Source organism: Aquarana catesbeiana, linkage group LG07 (genome assembly GCF_042186555.1).
Source record: "Aquarana catesbeiana isolate 2022-GZ linkage group LG07, ASM4218655v1, whole genome shotgun sequence".
Taxonomy (NCBI): domain Eukaryota; kingdom Metazoa; phylum Chordata; class Amphibia; order Anura; family Ranidae; genus Aquarana; species Aquarana catesbeiana.
This window is the reverse complement of record NC_133330.1, coordinates 81,766,685-81,782,070: the sequence shown is the minus strand read 5'-3', so window position 1 is coordinate 81,782,070 and position 15,386 is coordinate 81,766,685. Positions and strand designations below refer to the sequence as shown.

The window sequence follows — 15,386 nt, the reverse complement described above, 5'->3', positions numbered from 1 at the left end:
GCTGCTAGAGGGTGCACTGACGCCTTATCAGGTGTTGGTGGGCTTGAATCCCAAAGATACAGCCAGCTGAACAGGGCAAAGATGGTGGGGCAAAACACTGGCTATGTCACCTGAACAGTGGATCACAGTGAGACAACTCTGGATTCCCTGTGTGGATGAGTGTTTTTTAAAGATAACCAAGCAATATGGGTAAGAAGGGGGAATAAAAAACATGGTAAGATTTAGTTCTGCTTTAATGTTCATACTCTGGACACAAGTGCACATCTGTCTGGTGTATTCATTCACATCAGGTGCATTTTGTAAGTTCAGTATTTAATCATGCGTCTTGTAAGCTCAAGCTGGTCATCCGTATTATAATCTGATTGTACAATCTCCTTTAGATCTTCTGATAGGTATGTAGTGCATGGGCCTGCTTGAATAGTTAGACTGCATAGATTAACGGGTCTTCACATTACATTGTTCTGGTAAAACTATGGAAGATTGTACAATCAGATTGTAACAGGTATGAGCTGGCATGTACACCAATACTTAGTGATATTTTAATTCATTTATTGATGGGCAATTATTAATCTCTTTAAATTGTCATCGTCTCAATATTGTTGTTTGTATATTTGAAGCATGGAGTTGTGATTTTTGTTTCTGAGTTCTTGTCTTTATCTTGATTTACTTCTTGTCTTGTAAAGTGTGATTTTCAAAGCCCACCCTCCTCTTTCTGATTTTGTGAAATATTATGCTTAGTGATTGAAAACATAATAATTTTTAACAAGCATGTATGGTGTGCTTGTGTGGGCTCAATCCTGCGTTGCGTACTGTGTGTCCATAGACACACAGAGTGTGTCTCGCCCCCACCCCCTGCTGTCTGCTCACTGCCTATAATTGACAGCAGCAGGAGCTGAGGGCTTCTGCCTCCATATCCAGAAAGGAGAGGGAGAGCAGAGAGAGCCGCTTGGGTGCAGCGCTAGATCAAGATTAGTCTCGGGTTAGTACAAGGGGAGCTGTACACAGAAGCTTTTTTTTTTTTTACCTGAATGCGGAGAATGTATTAAGGTAAAAAAAACTCCATTTACACTTTAAAATAATAGTTAATTTCAGGCTTTTCCCAAATTGCGTGGATGTATTACTATGCAAGTGCTAAACAGCTACTTAGACTTCTATTAGCTTCCCTTTCATCAGTCCATGAGCTTATGTATGGGCAGCCACAGAAGTCTATGCTATGTTTAGCACCTGAGCAGTTGTGCACTTGGCCAGCTTTGGGGAGAGCCTTGTAATCAAAAGCAGAGCACATTGGGTCTGCTAGTATACAGGTGTCTGTTCAAAGGTCTGCAATTTGACTCAAGACAAGTGGAGGGGAGGGTCCTGGGGTCTTTTGATTAAATATTTAATACAATTCCAGTTCCACTCTAATAAAGGAGAACTCTTATCCCTTTTGCCCAAACCTGCTTTTGAACTGTCAGCTGTGCTCATAAAATGTAAACGGCTAGTTCATCTTTAACTAAATGCACACTATGCTGTTTCCTAAGAGTATAGCAGTATAGTGTGCTAAATCTACCTTCTAGCAAGGGCTTCCTTTCAGTTCAAAGAATGTAGAGCAGTGTTTCTCAACTCCAGTCCTCAAGGTACCCCAACAGGTCATGTTTTCAAGCTTCCCCTCAGATGAAACGGCTGTGGTAATTAGGCAGTAAAACTGATCAAATCACCCAAGCAAAATAATGGTAAGCCTGAAAACATGACCTGTTTGGGTGCCTTGAGGACTGGAGTTGAGAAACACTGATGTAGACTAAAATGGCATTAAAATGACACCTTTTTAAAATCCTCTACAGCCTGTGATGGCTCTGACCCTAGTTTTTGTAGAGACTGAGCAGCTGTTGGGACAAGCACCCGCTAGTCCATAGGAGAAAGCGCCATCCTGTTATTTCAGACCAAACATGCACAGTGTTTCTCTCTCCTATCACAGCCCATGAGCTTATAGGTGAAACATAAGCATCATATACACTGCACATGTGTGGCCCAAAAGAACAAAGCAGCGGCTCCATCCTGTGGCACTAGGAGGTGCTGGTTCCAATTACTGCTCTGTCTTCACAATAACCGGGGAAGGAGCCATCACAGGCTGTGGAAGATTTTAAAAGTCTTCTTTTTAATGTTTTGGGCTATATTCTTTAAGTGAAAATGGGTACTTGGCTGGAAGAGGTAGGTTTAGCATACTATGCTTCTATACTCGTATGACACAGCATTGTGTGCTTTTTGGTAAGTTACCTTACCCCTTAAAATCGCATACATCAATTTGGAGAATTTCAGAGCTTTGTTTACAAATCCTCTGAAGTAATTAAAATGACTGTCATTGGTCCAGAGCATGTACAGGCATAACATGATACACAGAAACCACAGTTTTCAACACCAAATGTGTTGAAAGGTTTAGTTGAGCTTTAATGCATGCTTTTGTTGCTTAAACCTGTGGGACTTGTAAAGTGTTACAAAATCATTTAGTGCTTGAGTAGGTGAAATATTTGCCATTTGCCTTTTTTTAACATATCTGGAGTAACTTGGGAATGGTCATGGAATGCCTAACTTATTGTTAATAAAGACGTTCTATATAATGTCAATTTAAAAGCTTGCAGCTGACATTATTGCATCCTTGACTGTCAGATCAGTATTCTTTCCATAATAAAATAATCTGCATGATGATCACTTTCATTGACATTAGAATCCAATTTGTATAGATTATTCATTTTGACCTGATATCATTTAAGTTCTCGTGAATTTAAGATGGTAAAATGCAATAAGGGATTGCACCGTTTTGCAAACTGGTGTGGTCCTGCAACACTCAGCTAGTTTGTGGTAAATGTAGAAAGGTTTTCTCCACAGAAGATTACTTGTGCTTCCAAGCAATAAGGATTAAGCAAGTATTCTAAATCTGAATGAAGCGGTCTCTGAAAACAGGTGCAAGAATCCTATTTTTACAAGTGGACATGCTGCAGCTTACTGAGTAGAGCCCTTCCTTGTTTTGTGGTTGTTTTTGTCAACAGGCATCTGGGACACCTAGACACAGAATAGTAAAGGCTTGTTCAGACGGGGCGGCCAGTAAAAACAAGCAGTTGAACAGCAGATTTACCACCCATCTAAAGAACATGCAGCCATTTGTCTGGTCTGTGGCAGAGCATGCGGTTGAGATTTGGTGGGTTTGGCCTATCCAGGGTTAATGCATGTGGTGAGAAGGTGACTTATCACCTCCCAGCCGCTTGTCAACCACCCTTTGAAAAGTGATCAATCCCTTATGCCCTCCTGAACAAGAGCTTAGAGAGAAGAGTTTTTTTATGCACTGTACCATAAAAATTAGACCGCATGCAACAGACAGCAAGATAGTATACAGCAAGTATGATCATATATCGGTGTTGGCCATTAAGCTTGTTTTTAGCACTGTTTGATTAAAAAGTGAATTAATGTATGTGTCTGGTTTGTGTTCCAGGATGCTGTAAGAATTCACAGTGAATCAGGTAAATGCTTTTTTGCTTCAAAACAATTTTACTGTTCTGTGTTACAATAGGATCTATGCTGTAATCCTTACCCATCTTATTTCCAGGGAGTCCCAATAATTTGAGTCCCACTGGATGGTCTCAGTCCAAAACCCCAGCTCCAACTCACAGAGAGAAGTCTACAATGTCCAGCAGCCAGGAAAAAAACAAGATTGTAAGTGTCATATTGAATTTGAAATGCAACCTATCAGCCAATTTTACGCATGGATGAATACGTGTTTACAATGAATTATAGGAGTAATTGGATGTGGTGCTCTTGCAGGGCAGAGATGGGAGTAGACTGATTGTGGGCTACACAACTCTACAGGGGGGAACTGGCATTCAGAGCTGGGTCTCTCAGTAAAACTCAGTAATGGAAATAGCATTGCTCACAGAGAAGTGGGAAAAGTGATCCCCTTTTGCTTGATTCTGTAAGAAGTGCCATTCAGAACAGTCTTAGATTTGTAGAAAGACCACATATGTGATGGTCAAAGCTGTGGCACTATGTCTGCATATTTATGTATTTTGAGCAAGTGGTAAAAGCAATCACTGACCTCTGTATCTGTCAGCATTGTGGAGAAACAAAGTCACTAAAATTTAAAGCTGTCACATTTTTTTCTACTAATGGCTATACTTTTAAACCTGCAGTGCTTGAAGTTGGGGTACAGTTCAGCTGTTTTTTGTATACATAGTTGTACATATTGTACAAAACATCAGTTTTTGGCATGAGCCTTTTGCAGTGTAAGTTAGTACCTGTGGGCTTTGAACTTGCTTCAGTTTGCCATCAGTTTGAGACTCTTCAGAGATCATTTAATTCACTGACCTGCATTTTACCTACTTCATGCAGGTTTTGCCTTCTCCGACTTACATGGGTATGTAAAATTCACCTGATTCGAACAAAAGTCCAAAAAAAAGTTCAATTCAGGCCCTTAACCTCTTCCAGATTGCATAACACATGTACTGTATGCAGCAGTGAGTAAAATAGGCTTTAACGCTCAATTGCTGCATGTATGCACCCACAGTGATCTAGGGTTGTGTGCTGAAAGCTGCTCAATGTGCTTCCAGTACACTGACTGAGCTGTCGCCAACAGCTCTTGTTCATGGCTTTTGATCGGGAGCCAGTGGAACAGGCTCCCGATCAAGTGATAGCTTTGAGAAGAGCAGTCACATGATCGGGACTGCTCTGCCTCACAGCAGTAAAGGCCAGCAACTGTCAGAAAACGTTAAGGCCAAACAACTAGAGACCGTCATGCATGGGTATCTTTTATGTATTTGCCTTTTGTTTAGTAATTCTTAATTTTGCAGCGCTCACGGGGACAGAGAGACTCCAGCTACTATTGGGAGATCGAAGCCAGTGAGGTGATGCTCTCTACTAGAATAGGATCTGGATCATTTGGGACTGTGTATAAAGGCAAATGGCATGGTAAGTGCAAGAAACCTAGTTGTATGCATGTCTGCTACCTTTTATTGCTACTTTTTAGTATTTGTGTGTAAAGTCCTCTGCATGTAACAAAACCAAACCAAATGTCACAAGTGGAGTTGATGCCCAGAATGACGTAGAACATCGAGTACATTTGCCAAACATTGAATAAATCCATGATGTATTTTGCCTACTATATCATCTTGTCGGCTTGTTTCAAATGAAAATAAGCAATAAATTGCAGGGCAGAGAAGAGGCAGCTGCGAGCTAGTACTATCTGAGGTTGATGTGAGGTGATATGGTTATTTTGTGGTTAACGTTGCAGTTTCTGCACTAAGAATCACTTCAGTAGAGTTACAGACACATACACAGCCATTCCATGTAGCACATGCACAATACACTGATGAATGCACATGATTTATACAAACCATACTATTGTTTTTTCAGAATATATAATATATTTTTTTTATTTACACATAAATGGCAGTAAGATCATTGTGTTAATAAATATACAGTTCAGGGGTTATAGTGTACAAAATGGTAAGTAACGTTAATGCTGAACTCTGACATAAGAAGGCACAGATTAATGCAGCTTTGTATCCATTAACTCCTTTGTAAATGGATTTTTTTGCATTCAAGTAAGCGATGAAAATACCTGAATTTGACTTGGCATCTGTCCTTTATAGTGCCTGTACAGCTGTGCTCAGATAGGAAAAGTGTGAAGCAGCCCAAGGAGCCAGTCAGCTGTACAGCGCAGCTCATGTGATAACAAGGAGCACACTGATAAGAGGAGAAAGCAGGGTTGACGGTTGAGATTACCAGTCTGCTGCTTCTCCAGCTGTGCTTTGTGGCAGGGCCGTATAAATCTCAGGTCTGAATAACAGCACTCATGTATGTATTTTATCTGTGTAATTAGTGGTATGCCTGGAGTTTAGCTTTAACATGTGAAAATTGAAGAGGGACTTGAGGTAAATTGCATATGTTTTAAAGAACACCTTCCAGTATTCAAATGTTCCACATGTAAAAGTAGAAAAGGATGTTCTAGGCTGGGTTCACACGTCATCGCTAAGGTAAAACGCATATTACTGTGTGTTATGCTAAAGCAGCACAATCATTTGAATGAGATTGTCAAGACACAAAAAAGGTGCATGTGCTATGTTTTTTGTAATGCAGTACACCACAATGCAGGATGAGCACTGCTGTGAATTGTGGTACACTGAACCTCTGTTGGTTACCGCACTGCAACAGGGTGAACCCAGTATTAAATAGTAGGCTGAACTATTGCTGCACTGATGTAGAGATATTATACTGGGGTTTTAGGGCCTTGCCAACTCTGAAAGTCTTTCTAAACCAAAGGAGGATGTTGGAGATTGAGGTGGAAAACCATACATTTAAAGTACAACACACACATACCTTCCTAGCCCATGTAGTCAGTAAATTGGATTCTTTAAAGCCAGAAAACTTGCAGATGAGGACAACTCAATGTAAGATAAAAAAATGTCAGAAATTTTGAGTCTGCTATCAAAGCAGAAAGTTTATATCCAAACTTATGGGTTAAATATGCACTCTGGAGGATATAGGATTGGATGAATCTCTTGCTTATGTCAGAGAGTTCAACTGACATCTGATTCTCTGCATTAAGGTAGAAAATACATTTAAGTAGCCGTATCCCCCCCCCCCCCCTAAACCTTTCCCCTTACACTCATTGGATCCAGCGCTGTGCCCATCTGTAGCAGCTCTGTCCTCTTTCTGCTCTCGCGAGCTTTGCTGAGGCAACAGAAGCCACAGGCTCACACTGTTGTCAGTCAAATTTATTGACGGAGTGTGGCAGATCCGTGCAATCTGTGTCTATGGACGCAGGCAGCATGGCTCGGGCTCGAGCTTGCATGAGTGCTCCCATAGCAAGCACTTTGGGGCACTTGCAGAAGTAGAGGAGCCAGGAGTGCTGGTGCAGGGGACCCAAGAAGAGGAGGTTCAGAGCAGCTCTGCAATTCCTTAAGCAAGTAAAAAAGACTTTACAATCACTTTAAAAAGCACAGTTAAATAACGGCTAAGCCTACAATACTGTGGGTACTTTACACAGTCTGTAGTCCTTGTTTTACCTACAAAATACCCCATAATAGCTGTGCTATAAGTATGCACCAAAAAAAAAAACTACATGAAACTGAACATTCACAGAAAGCTAACAATTTGTGCCTACTTTAAGAAAAAAATGACTTAAAAGGCTGCAAACTATGCCGCAATGAGCGACGTATGAGAGGGAAAAAAAAACCTAGATAATGAATATGTAGTATGCAATATATCCTATAAAGTGCAGGGGCTAGGTCTGTGTAATACACAACATTGAATATAGAGTGCAGGGGTCATGTTAGCAGCAGGCTCACAGACCATCAGGTAATTGTTCCGGCTTGCGCACTAATGATCACTTATAGGAATTGTCGACTGTTTTTCAGATTTGGAATGAAGGAATTCTTATATTACATGGCAGTCCTCCTATGCCTATAATTACATCTGTCATGGATCCCATATGAAACTCTGACTGTACATTACTGGCATTATTTATGTCACTGGTCCCATTTCTACTGTAGGTCCCTGAGCGCTCTTTACTCTGTCTAAATACATTTATCAGCCACTAGGGGACCTAGAAAGCAGAGATGAATTTTTCTCTAGGCGTATGGGTGAGCTGTGCAGGATTTAAGATTTTGTTATGAAAGGGAATAAGTTTTAAGTAACAAAACGGGAGTACCACCGGGAGATCTTTTCTCACTTTTCTTGAAAGGTGCGGACAATGGACGCCAGCTTAACAGGTTGGGGATGAGTTCTGGATCGCCTTTCAGTGCAAGGAACATGGTCTCCTCATGAAAAGTGATGCCTATCAACATGCTGGAATTGTGAGCAATTCACCTAGCTTGGACCAGTTGCAGCGCCCACCAGTAGGGTGTCAGTCAAACAAAGCCACGGCTGTGGTAATATTTTCTCTTTAGGGGGGCACAAGTAGCCAGACAGCCCAAGGTAGGATGGTGCTCATCTTGTCTGTGATGGAACTCCATGTCCCCTGTGCTGCTCGCGGTTTACTTGGACAGTATGCCATGTCCAAAATTGGCAGGTGATTTTCCTTCAACAAGAGGCAGCATTGGATCACGCCGGATGTGGTTTGTTGACATCCAGGTCATTGAGAGAATAGATAGAGGCATTTGCAGTGGATGCCCTGGCAATGTCATGGGACCAGTTCTCCCTGACATCGGTCTCATTTTCTCCTTTACAGTTCTTCAGTATCTGCCTTCGCAGGATCTGGGTGAAAGGATGCTGGGGTTTTTTCACCACACTACCTTGCCCCAGGAGAACATGGTATTCTAGTGTTCCATCCTTCCTTAAAACCACTGGTTTGAACAGCAGGGCAAATTATTTCTGTGGGACTCCACTTTGGTGGCTATTACTATGGCAGGAAGGTCAAAATTTGTCTCTTCCTTGTAAGGAGTCCTTTTCTTGTACTCCACTGGGTCAAGGTGGTTCTTCAACTTCAGCCATTGCTCTTTCTGAAGGTTGTTCTTTCCATCTGAACCATGGTGGTGTTCATTCAATCTGAATCAAAGTGAGTTTTGCTTTCTGTTTTTCATTGGCTTCAGTCGCTGGGAGACCTGGTCCTTCACTCACTGGAGGTGGTTTGACTGCTGTCAGGCAGCCAGATTAGATTTTTTTGGACCAGAGAAGGGTCAGACTGTTACCAAGTCAACCATTTCCGGCGGGTTTCATCAGCTTAGTTCTTAAGCCTATGGTTTGAAAAGAGACTCCACCATTTCCAGTGATGGCACATTTTACCAGAAGTGTGCCTTATGGGCTGGCCGTCATCAGGCTTCAGGGGCTTAGGTCTGCAAGCCTGCAATGTGGCATTTGTTGGATCATACCAGTGCTCGGATTTACCAGGTGGATGTAAGAGCCACTAGGAATACTACATTTGGTCGCAATGTTTTTGCAGGTTGCTGTATAGATTCTTTTTTTCGTCTATCCACGGTGGTTGTCTCCCTCCCCTCATGGGCATTGCTTTGGGACATCCCAGGTAGTTATGATCTATAGCGGCTCTGTATACCGTAATGTACGATAAAGAACTAGATTTTTGTACTTGTCTGTAAAATCAGCTTCTTGGAGTACATCACAGGACACAGAGATCCCTCCCCACTGTAGTGGTTCATTGCTTGCTACAAAACTGAGGTACTTCCTGTATGGGAGGGGTTATATAGGGGAGGATTTCCTGTCTTTTTATTTTTTGCCAGTGTCCAACCTCCTGTAGGTGGCGCATAACCCATGCAGTCATCATTTATAGCTGGCTTTGCTTACAAAATTCCTGTTATTCTTAGCCAAGTTTGTGGAGATTTGAAAATGTATAGTCATGTGACTAAAATAAAGATCCTTATCTTTGTAATTTTAAAGGTTTTTTTTTTTTTTTTTTTAATTAAGCCTATTCTACTCTCCCTATAACTCATGTGAGATCTCTGTGCAGGCAGCTAAAAAGGAGCATGCAAGTGAATTAAAAACTAACAAAGTTTGGTACCAATAAATGAGGACTATTTATCTATAACATACAGTATAAACAGGAGTGAACCATGAATTCAATTCTTGCTCCCATAATGCAACAAGAATGTAATATAATGTATATTCAGTAGTGTCAATTAGCAAGATGTCATGGAAGGGACAGGAGCAGATATTTTTTCAGGTAATTGACCTACTTTTAAAAAGTTATCCCATTGCAAGCAAAGGGTGATAAACGTGTTAATTATATGGTTTCAGCTGATTCTCATTTCATACAATATCCTTCTTTTCTTTATAATATAAGCATATATTTTCATCGTTGATGGAATTTGTTAGACTGCTGAATCTCCCAGAAAATCAGTAGTAACTGAATGTGTTTAGTGTACAATAACTCCAGTATGACTACCTTGCATATAATTTTAATCAAGCCTGCAAAAGCATTGTAAAAGCTCCATTAGATTAGAGGGATGTATTTAAGCATGTCCAAAGGGGTGGGATGAGATAACCTGCACATTGCAGTGATTGCTATCACCCAACACACAGTCTGCATTGAACTTTCTAAAAGAAGATTTTAAACAGATGTTACTAGTAAGCTAAGAATTTGGTAAAACCCTGAGTAATATATATTGGTTACAATAAATTTACTCATCACAGAATACTTCAGGCTGTGTTCACACTGTATCATTTTGTGAACGTGGGCAAAATCTCACCATGTATATGCTTGTTTTTAAACCATATGCATAGGACAGCCCATTCATTTGAGTGGCCTGTTTTACATGTGACAAACACGGCAAAGTGGCTCGTGTACCTTTTTTTTGAGCTTCGTGAATTTTTTTTTGCAACTTTTTCAGGTGCCATTAACAATGAATGGTAGCACAATCATGGCTCGCATTTTTCGTGCATTTATGAAGCGCATAAAAAATTTGTGCATCATATGCGGCACCATTTATTAAATGGTAGAGCAGTCGTGGCACACTTTTTTTGGGAATTGGCAAAATGTATGAAAAATGCGTGTATCGCATGCAATGCCATTTGTTGTCCAGTCACTGCACCCCAAACTCTGAAAGGCAGACACAATTTTTCTAACCACTATGTTGTGAACGCGGCCTTATTGCGTTCTTAGTTATGGTCACGATCACAGAACACAATAGTCCTCTATTGTCCTCAAATTGTCAGTTTTAGTATGTATATTTTTTTAAGTTTTGTATATCTTCTACAGTTATGTATATACAATATTTTACAAATGTTTACACATTTCAGGTTGTATAATCTGATCTCCCTTCTCATTTCATAACACTACTATAAATCTATCTCTAGATTACTGTTTTTTTCGTGGAGTTTGACATCACCTTGCTTAAAATGGAAGCTATGAAATATTAAAATTTTCAAAATAGGTATTTCGTTTAAATCAAGTGTGACATATATTTTATAGCTGTGTCCCAGTTGAGGCCCGTTTCACGCTCGTGCGACTTGTGACTGTAAAGTCGCACAACAAGTCGTACCCTATGATTTCCAATGAGTACCATTCATATCTGTGCAACTTCAAAGTAGTCCCTGTACTAGTTTGGTCTGACTTTGATACCAGTAGAGGTCCATAGACCTCAAGTTTACACAGCCATTCCCTGAAATCGTGGTAAAATCGCACAGCTTTGAAGTTGCGGTAGTGTGAAAGTGGCCTAATATGAATGGTACTGCCTGCATTGGGATGCACCCCTAGGCAAACACGGCCCTCACATCTTTTACATTTTCGAGAATAAGGGGGGAGGTCAGCACCAAAAAAGAAACACAACATCCCAAAGTACCAACATCCCTTATAATAGTGGTGTGAGGAAAGTGAGAGAATGGGACTTTAAAGGTACATCATATACAAGGCAAGACAAATATAATAATATAAATCATTTATTTAGAAAAGACAAGATAAAAATAAGGACTGCACTTACAATCATAGTCCTGGTTAAGCACACACATCCTAACCCTGACAAATGAGAGAACTGAAATCACATGAAAAATGTTCCCACGTCCTAGAGTTTTGACATGTTTCGCCGTGACGGCTTCTTTAGGAAAAGGACGAGGATATTCAATTAAAAAATATATATGTATAAGACAGCAAAGTATGCACAACCTTGAGTGTGTAAACAAAAGAAAGAAACATCAAAACACAAAAATTAATACAATAGAATTAACACAATATAACATTGCACATGCATAACCCCATACTGTCCACAAAACATGGAAAATACCACCCACCCCTCGGAGAAAAAAAAAAAAAAAACTCCTACACTCCCCCCACACAAACCTAAAAGAAGCCCAAGCTCCATACCTCAAAGATGAGTCTTGGAGTGAGCGCAGTTGGGAGGATCCCAAAAGGCCCCAAAACCTGCATCCAAAACCAGTCCAAAAATTGTCAGATCTCCCTTAGGGAGGGATGTGATTTGTGTGGTTAGGACAATCTGTTGAAAGCGCAGCAATGCCTGGAATGTATTACAATAAACTTGCATCATATTAGGGATGAAGGGAGCACAAGTCCATATAGAACTCATAAGTGAACTGTACTCGCCACAAATATATATCTTTATTGATATAGTAATATCTCTACTGGTAGCTCAGATGGACGAGAGAGCCACACCGGGCAAAGGCGTATCCTTCATGTATGAACCAGATACACCCATCTAAGGAAACTAAAAAAGACACATGACCTCCTTTCAAGTATAATATAATATGAAAAATTCTCAAACCTATCCTTATAATTTCAGAATGTGCCTCTCACCTCGGTATGTCTTACTATTAGACTGCTCGAGTATTCCTTAGACGCCAAGGCTGAGAAGACACATAGGGGTAGCAGAGGACCAAAGTGCCAAACCCACAAAAGGGCAAAGATGGCTAGGATCGATCTACACAACAAAAGAATACATATGCAGAACATCATCATTCACAAATCCACCAGGGTCCCAAATAAGAATGTGTCCAGTCCTGCTTCAAATAGAGTAAATAACTTAAATCTCGTCCGTGTCTCATGAGCTCCCAGCTTGTTCAAATGCCTCTGCACCATGTGGGTATAAATATCCCTCCCCGTGGCGCCAAAAGACGGCGTATGACGTCACACTGCAATGACGCCCCGCGGACGCAAGAGGGAGGTACCACGCAGTATGGACTGACGCCCGGAAGCCGGAAATGATGACAACATCCGGTACACAGTCTGACACGGCCGATACCGGCCGTGCAGACAGTGGCAGAGAGCAAACCTGAGCTGCACTCTGTTGAAGATGTAATAAATTGCCGGAATGCCGTAAGTGACTGGGTACCTCAAGGCGGGCCTGCAACGAGACAGCACCACCCCTAGGGGCAGATTGCTAGTCCTAGCACACCCTTGGGCATCCGTATGGGAATCTATTGACAAGGACCAGGATGGATGCAGGTGAAGCAGATGTAAAAATAGGAAAATGTATGGATATATGGAATTAAAAATAAATGATGAAAATGGAAAAATAAAAATGGAAATAAAAATGGAAAATAGAAATTAGAAAATGAAAAAAAAAAAAAAAAAAGGGAAGGGGGAGCTTGGTGAACGTAAATGTGATCAGGCACGTACATTACATTTAGCGAATTTCGATTAACATTGATAATGAATTATCTCAAATAACAGATGTGAATCGAGTATAGTACTTACTATACAGTTTCTTACCTTCTTGAGAGGTCAAGCAGCTGGCAATACCCACCCAAAAGCACAACTACCAGGCACAAACCAAATTGCACACATGCATAAACACTGGATGACTCCAAGGGACAAAGAGTGATGTGAAAAATTACATTATTGAAGAGACTAATATATCAGAGCAATTACCCACAATCAAAGTGAACACTCCAGAACAAGGGGTACCAATCACAAGAAAGGCTTGTAGCTGATGCCCTCATCAAGGCCCGGAAACAGGGTCGCCTGTAGCGTATAGATCCATCTTGTCTCTAATTGGAGAAGCTTATTGTCAATGTCCCCCCCACGTTCGTGTTGGGGTAGGTGTTCAAGGCTAAAAAAGTCAGTGGATTTAAGATTAAAGTTGTGATACAGCCCCACGTGTCGACTTATGGGTGTTTCCATCTTGTGTTTAGAAATCAGAGATACATGGTCTCTGATTCTACAAAACGGTGGACGCTTCGTCTGCCCCACATAAAACGCTCCACAGCAACATTTCATTAGATACACAGAATCAACTGACAGTTGGTCCTGTGCTTAGGAGTCCAGCCCTGTATATGATGTACCTTTTAAAGTCCCATCTTTTACATTTTACCAAAAATTGTTTTTTTATTGTGTTTTGTGTGCACTAAAATTTAATTTTATTTATTTTTTCCTAAAAATGTGCATTTGATAAAAAAAATCAATCCATATTAATCATGGACAAATTGCAACTACTATCTTTTTATTCTACAAGGCCTCTGTTTTCAGAAAATGTATAATATTCTACTATTTTAAAGGCCAAGTTCACCATTAGGGAAATAATCATGCACATATTTTTGCTGAAAAATGTGCAATTGTTTTTTTTCCTCCTGGAGCCTGCAAAGCATTGCACCCGATCAGTGGATCGTGGGTGCAATGTTGGGCTCCTGCAGACGTGTCCTACAGCTGGAAGAAGTGTGAATTAACTAGCTCATCAGTTCCCTCGCAGGTCATTGAGAACTACAAGACATCTGCTGTGGTGGCAGAAGGGGCTTGTCGTTTTCTTCATTCACAGGTTGCTGTAAATGAATGATGTGACTGTGCAGCCTTGCCAATTTTGAAATCTGACAATGAGTGCAGATGGGGGGGGGGGGTGTTGTATGGGTCAGGAGCTGGAGAGCATGTTACACCCCAAATATGGGTGGAATTTGTAACATGCTCAAGAAGGTGAACCTTTAAGTAATTTTATAGCCAAAAAATGCAGACTTTTTTTTTTTTTTTTTCTTGCTCTAGAGCAGAAATGGTTAAGCCTCGTACACACGAACGGATTTTCCACGGGAATTGTGTGATGACAGACTGTTGGCCGAAAATCCGACTGTTTGTACCCTCCATCAGACAATTGTTGTTAGACTTTCCACCAACAAATGTTGGATGGCAGGATTATACATTTTCCGCGGACAACGGTCTGTTGTTGAATTTTTCTATTGTGTGTACACAAGTCCGTCATACAAAAGTACAAACACGCATGCTCAGAATCAATGCTCACCAAACACGACATTAGCAGAAGGTGCCCAAAGGGTGGCACTCAAGAGCTGAAATTCCTCGTAGTGCGTCACTATGTTCTTGTTTGTTGGCTGATAATTTTGTACCGTTTGTATGCAAGACAAGTTCACGGCACATGCCCTTCGGACAAGAGTCTGATGCTTTGTCTGTGGAAAATCCGATCGTGTGTTAAAGAGGAAGTAAACCCTAATGGGTTTTACTTCCTCTTTTTTGCTCCCTGCAAAGCCTGCAAATTTAAAGCATAATGGGCTAGTATGCATCACATACTAGCCCATTATGTGACACTTACCTGCAAACGAATCCATCGCTGTCCCCCGTGCAGGCTGCGTCCATCTTCACCCCTCTTCCTTCAGGGGGCCGCGGACTCCGGCTCTGTGACTGGCCGGAGCCTCGTGACTTCACTTCCGTCCATGCGCGTGGGCGCCGACAGTAACGGCACATGCTGGGGGAAGAAAGGACACGGAGGTCCGTTTCTTCACAGCGCATGTGCCTATTACATCATTGGTGCACTACAAGTGAAATATCCCCTAAACGGCGCACGTTTAGGAGATATTTACACTACCTATAGGTAAGCCGTATTCTAGGCTTACCTATAATTAAAAGTTGCTAGGGAGGGTTTACAACCACTTTAATGCCCCGTACACACGGTCGGACTTTGTTCGGACATTCCGACAACAAAATCCTAGGATTTTTTCCGACGGATGTTGGCTCAAACTTG

General features: G+C 41.1%; 1 protein-coding gene across 2 annotated transcripts in view; it reads left to right on the top strand.

The window, feature by feature from the left end:
* The window catches only part of RAF1 (Raf-1 proto-oncogene, serine/threonine kinase), a 176,515-nt gene that overhangs the window by 134,800 nt on the left and 26,329 nt on the right, over positions 1-15,386 (top strand). For both annotated transcript variants that reach the window (XM_073592377.1, XM_073592376.1), the window contains 3 exons: positions 3,464-3,491; positions 3,578-3,684; positions 4,815-4,932. In XM_073592377.1, the coding sequence (XP_073448478.1) occupies positions 3,464-3,491; positions 3,578-3,684; positions 4,815-4,932 (253 nt within the window). The remainder of the gene's footprint in view (positions 1-3,463; positions 3,492-3,577; positions 3,685-4,814; positions 4,933-15,386) is intronic.